Source organism: Nicotiana tabacum, chromosome 13 (genome assembly GCF_000715075.1).
Source record: "Nicotiana tabacum cultivar K326 chromosome 13, ASM71507v2, whole genome shotgun sequence".
Classification (NCBI taxonomy): Eukaryota; Viridiplantae; Streptophyta; class Magnoliopsida; order Solanales; family Solanaceae; genus Nicotiana; species Nicotiana tabacum.
This window is the reverse complement of record NC_134092.1, coordinates 44,636,563-44,641,685: the sequence shown is the minus strand read 5'-3', so window position 1 is coordinate 44,641,685 and position 5,123 is coordinate 44,636,563. Positions and strand designations below refer to the sequence as shown.

General features: G+C 35.7%; 1 protein-coding gene across 1 annotated transcript; it reads left to right on the top strand.

The window, feature by feature from the left end:
• The first annotated feature begins 2,164 nt into the window (after positions 1–2,164).
• On the top strand, positions 2,165–3,386 carry LOC142168101 (serine/threonine-protein phosphatase 7 long form homolog). The gene is made up of 2 exons (XM_075228761.1): positions 2,165–2,598; positions 3,260–3,386. The coding sequence occupies exons 1-2, from the start codon at positions 2,165–2,167 to the stop codon at positions 3,384–3,386; spliced, it is 561 nt and encodes a 186-aa protein (XP_075084862.1).
• Positions 3,387–5,123: the final 1,737 nt, after the last annotated feature.

Below are 5,123 nucleotides of genomic sequence, written 5' to 3'. Positions count from 1 at the left end.
AACACCGGATTCAACTTAACTCAGTATCTTGCAAAGCATAAATTTATGTATAAAAATTTGTTAAAATTATAGTAAATAATAGGTTTGAACCCATAAGTTTAAAAGTGCAATGGGTTTCATGACAAAACTTCTTCGGGATTGAACTCATAGAGCTTAAATCTTACGTCTGCATCTAATTGAAATTAGAAAAGAAACACCCCAAATGCGAACCAAAAAGTTTGACATAAAAACTCGGGGTCGTAATATTTTAATGTTCTTAAATTTAAATTGTCTGTCATTTTGTTGGCATAACTTTATTTAATAATTTCAAATAATTTATGTAAGTATGAAATTATTGAAAACATGCTGAAGTTTCTGAAATTACTGGCATTTAAATTTTAAAAAATTGGGCTGCCCGCATAAAAACAATTGTGTAACATGCAGAACTTCATTTATTATTATTTTATGTAAAAAAGAGGAGGAGGGTCTATTCATTCTTTAAAGCTATCACGAGATCCTTGGGGCGGCACATACTTACAAAATGAAGAGTCCAGAACCTATTTGTGGTTCTTTTTGACAAAAAAATAAAAATATATGTTAAAAAAAGAGTGAACTAACTATGTAAAGAGCGTTATACCTTAACGGACGTTTTGGACGTTAAGGTATAGTGCTCTTTAAAAGAGCATTATAAATATATAACGCCCTTATAAACAGCGTTATGCCTGGGCTGATAAGACAGTTATGCATAGCGCGATATATAAAAGTGCTATATGTATAGCGTTGTTATATACCGCGCTATACATAGATAAAAAGGGTCTCATTCCCTTCTTCCCCACGATTAAAACCAGTCCCCTTCCCCCATATTTTTAAAAATCTTCAGCGCCCCCTCCCCTTCCCCCCCCCTCCCATTTTGTCGATAAAAAATTCGAGTGGACCCCATCCGTCCCATAAAAAGATATGATTGTTGGTCCCACATCCTAGCCATCCATTCCTATTGTTGTGGTTTGCTTGTTTCGGACTCAAATATTCAATTCTTCAACTTTCCGAAAAAATAAATCGAGGTATTCCGATTTAGTTTATGTCGAAACTCGTATAAATAATGCATATTAGGTGTTTTGAATGTGTTCCGTGTTGTTTTGTATTTTTTTTTTGCGTTTAAACTGGTATGTTATTTTTATCCGGACTAAGATATTAGTGTTCTAAAAAAATATGTAAAAATTGAGAAATTATTATTATTTGTTAATAAAAATGTTAATAAATTACTTTTACTATTTTATATGTATTTTTGTGAATGTTTTGTGATTAAAATGTATTTGTTGATTTTATCTAGTTTAGATTATTTATTTGTTTAAAGACTAGTAATATAGTGCCCTTTTAGCTTAGTAAAATATAGAGCCTTTTGCGTAGTATCCCTATTGTTTAAGTATATCTTATACTGATAGATCAAACACAAACTCTGTCCAATATACAAAAATTAATTATTTAATTTACAAACAAACATATAAAATTATGAAACTAACATGTAAAATAATAAAATTGACACACATAAGAATTCAGGATAGCTTGGTGCTACTGGGCCTCAAATATCGAGCCTGGAACCTATATGTGAATACTTTGTCCAATTAAATATTGTATAATTATAAAAAATAATTATTTAATTTACAAAACAAACATACAAAATTATGAAACTAACATGTAAAATAATAAAATTAACACATACAAGAATTCAGGATAGCTTGGTGCTACTGGGCCTCAAATATCGAGCCTGGAACCCATATGTTAATACTATGTCCAATTAAATATTGTATAATTATAAAAATTAATTATTTAATTTACACAACAAACATACAAAATTATGAAACTAACATGTAAAATAATAAAATTGACACATACAAGAATTCAGGATAGCTTGGTGCTACTGGGCCTCAAATATCGAGCCTGGAACCCATAGATATATACTTTGTCCAATTAAATATTGTATAACTATAAAAATTAATTATTTAATTTACAGAACAAACATACAATTAATGTTGTTTAATTTACAGTAGACGGCATGGACTTGCCGCCTATGCATCCCGGACCTTTCTGCGATGAGCTATTAGTATTACAGGACGATCATAGGTCCGCCCACATATGGGAGGGAGAGTTACTGGCCCAGACTCTCCGCGCCAGGAGAGTGGACGACATGTGGGATTTTATGAAGGACAGAAATCTCCATCCCCGTGTAGTCCAGCGCCTGCGGGTTACGGGCTTCTACAAAATTTTGGAGATCGAGCGGTTGCAGCTCGACTGGTCTTTGGTCACGGCCCTGATAGAGCGGTGGCGACCGGAGACGCACATATTCCACTTGCCCATTGGCGAGGCCACCATCACGTTGCAGGACGTGGAGGTTTTATATGGGCTGTCCATTGATGGACTGCCCGTTGCATTGCCTCAGGCCATGAGAGAGATGACGCGTGTGAAGTATTTGGACATGCTGCAGCAGCTCTCTGGTTTCAGGCCACAGGATGATACTGCACACTCAGGGGCCAGTCGCATGAGTTTGACAGCTATTCGACAACATTTGGAGATATTGCACCCCGACATCACTGGCGAGACAGATGATCTGCATATTCACCGGTATACGAGGTTGTTGCTGCTCTTTATGTTTGGAGGGGTCTTGTTCCCGAACACTTCGGGGAACCTAGTCAGCTTGAGATTTCTTCATCATCTTCAGCGGCTAGATGATTTACCCCAGTACAGCTGGGGTGCTGCTGTTCTCGCCTACTTGTACAGGCAGATGTGCCGGACAAGCATGGGCACCCAACATGACGTATGTGGATTTTTGCCGCTGTTATAGGTGATAACATATTCGAATACTCTATTCATTATAATATATCTAGTAAAAATTTATCTTAAATTTTACGTCAACTTTGTATGTTAGGTTTGGGCCTGGGAGCGGTTCCTGCAGTTACAGCCACCTCTACCACCATTACCTCTGAATGTACCACCTTCTTTTCTTCCTCTAGCTAGGAGGTGGGTTCTCCGGCGGGGATACGTACATATCTACGAGGCTCGGCATAATCTCCTCTTTGTAGGGATTTGTTGGATATGTTGGAGGGCGCACAGGTAAATGCATACCTAAGTTTACTTGGTATAACTTCACATGTATTGCGTATACTCATATTTTCTGTTGTTATTTAATAGTTCATCTGGACGTCATACAACGACGACTTGATGGTATTTCTACTTTCCGTCAACATGCTAGCTTGCACATGAGGGTATTTTCGGTATTTCTCAGATTTTATGATGCTGTACTAAATGCTATAGTGGGTGTGCTTTGTCCCTATGGGCCCCACCTGAGCCTCCTTTTCATATCTGATGTCAACAAATGTACTCTAACGCAGGCTCTATTAGCAGCCTTTTGATGTTTTATCATGACCATGTGGGCCCCAACTTAATTTATCATTTCAATAACCAGCTCTCTATTTGAATTACAGATCAAATTACCTTATTTAAGAGTAACTTATACCCCTCGGAAAGAGTAGTTAAGTTTGACTCTTTATGTAATTATAGAGAATTTACAAGAAAAAACATGTAGGACAACTTTGATTATTCATGATCACTGAATTTTAAGAAAACAATTGATCATCCGAATAAAAAAGGATTAGATAATTATTTATAATTCAAATTAAAAAAACATGAGAGAAAACAGATGGACTCAATCCAAGTAAACAACTTAGCCGAGATTGATCAAACACCCAAGAAGAAAATCGCCACGTAGCTCAAGAATCAAATAAGGTAAAACTAAAATTCCACATGGTATTTCTAAAGATAAGAACTCTACTTGAACAGAGAGCGATAATGCACTGAAGGAAAAAAAAATTGAGTGCCTAAATCAATATAATAGGAGTTTCTGAGTAGTAACGAGGATATATGCCAAGTGACTTAATCACTAATGGGCCAAGTTTTTCCTCATTCCCCACGGCCCACATTACACGATTAGTGTTCTCACAACTTTGACCAGTTAAGATACCATGTAAGGGTGGCATGTGGGCTGGTTAGGATCGGGCTCGGCTCAGGACCGCAAGCTCAAATGGGCAATGGGCCTAAACGGTTCTAACCGGATAGGATCGAGATCGTGGGGAGGTGGGCTGGGTAGTGGGCCGCTCTCATACGCGAGGCCTGCGAGATCGGGACCGGCTGGGAAGTGGGTCGGTTCAAGCGGTCCTAAACGGGCCTATCCGGGCCCAAGGGTTAATTTTAAAAAAAAATTAAATCTGTCACATTATAGCCTTTATGGTATTTAAAATATGGCCGTTTTACCTGCCAAAATAGCCGTTAGCTATTTATAAATAGGTATTTAACCCCCTCCTCCCCCCCTCCCCAACTTTGTTTTAAACCCAATTTTTTTATAATTACATTTTTTCTTCGAATATAGCTTTTATATATATATATATATATATATATATATATATATATATATATATATATATATATATATATATATATATATATATATATCGAATATAGCTTATATATTATACACTTAGTAACTAAAAATGTATGAGCACACAAGAGTCTAACAAGATTAACAATAAAAATAAAAAACCATTAAGGACATGAATAATTAAGCTAGAATAATAACAAAGCAGTGATATATTCTGCTTCCTAAGAACACAAATATCAGGGAGCTGGTAGAATTGTAGCAATAAAAAGTACATCCACATTGTATATTTTTTATTAGTTTCATTTCAATTTGACTTTTGATGTAGCTTAAAAGTTAATCAATTTGTATTCTTAGTTTTGAAATATTTTGAATCAAATTGTATAGATTTCTTCCAGCTTTGTTTTATGACCTGTAAACAAATTTTTTTTTTATGTTAAATAAAAAATTAATAAGGTTCTTGGGCCAGGGCACAGCCCGGACTACCTCCGACTAGTAGATGAAATATAAAAAGAGAATGTTAAAGCAGTGCTTATCTTTTTATACATAATTAGTAAATTGAGAAGGTCCAACTGGATAACAGTGTTCTCTCACGTTTGAAGGACCATCACGGATAGACTTATCAAATTTTATTAGCTGAGTTTGTTCCTCTAGTCATGATTGGCTCACTATATATGCTTCTTCAACTTTTACCTCTTATAGGAACTCATTCTCTTTG

Bases quoted from the DNA above. Each gene is read 5' to 3' on its own strand.
- LOC142168101 (XM_075228761.1), top strand. From the start codon at position 2,165: ATGTGGGATTTTATGAAGGACAGAAATCTCCATCCCCGTGTAGTCCAG. The intron at 2,599-3,259 runs GTATACGAGGTT...GGTATTTCTCAG, and splicing joins GATGATCTGCATATTCACCG to ATTTTATGATGCTGTACTAA.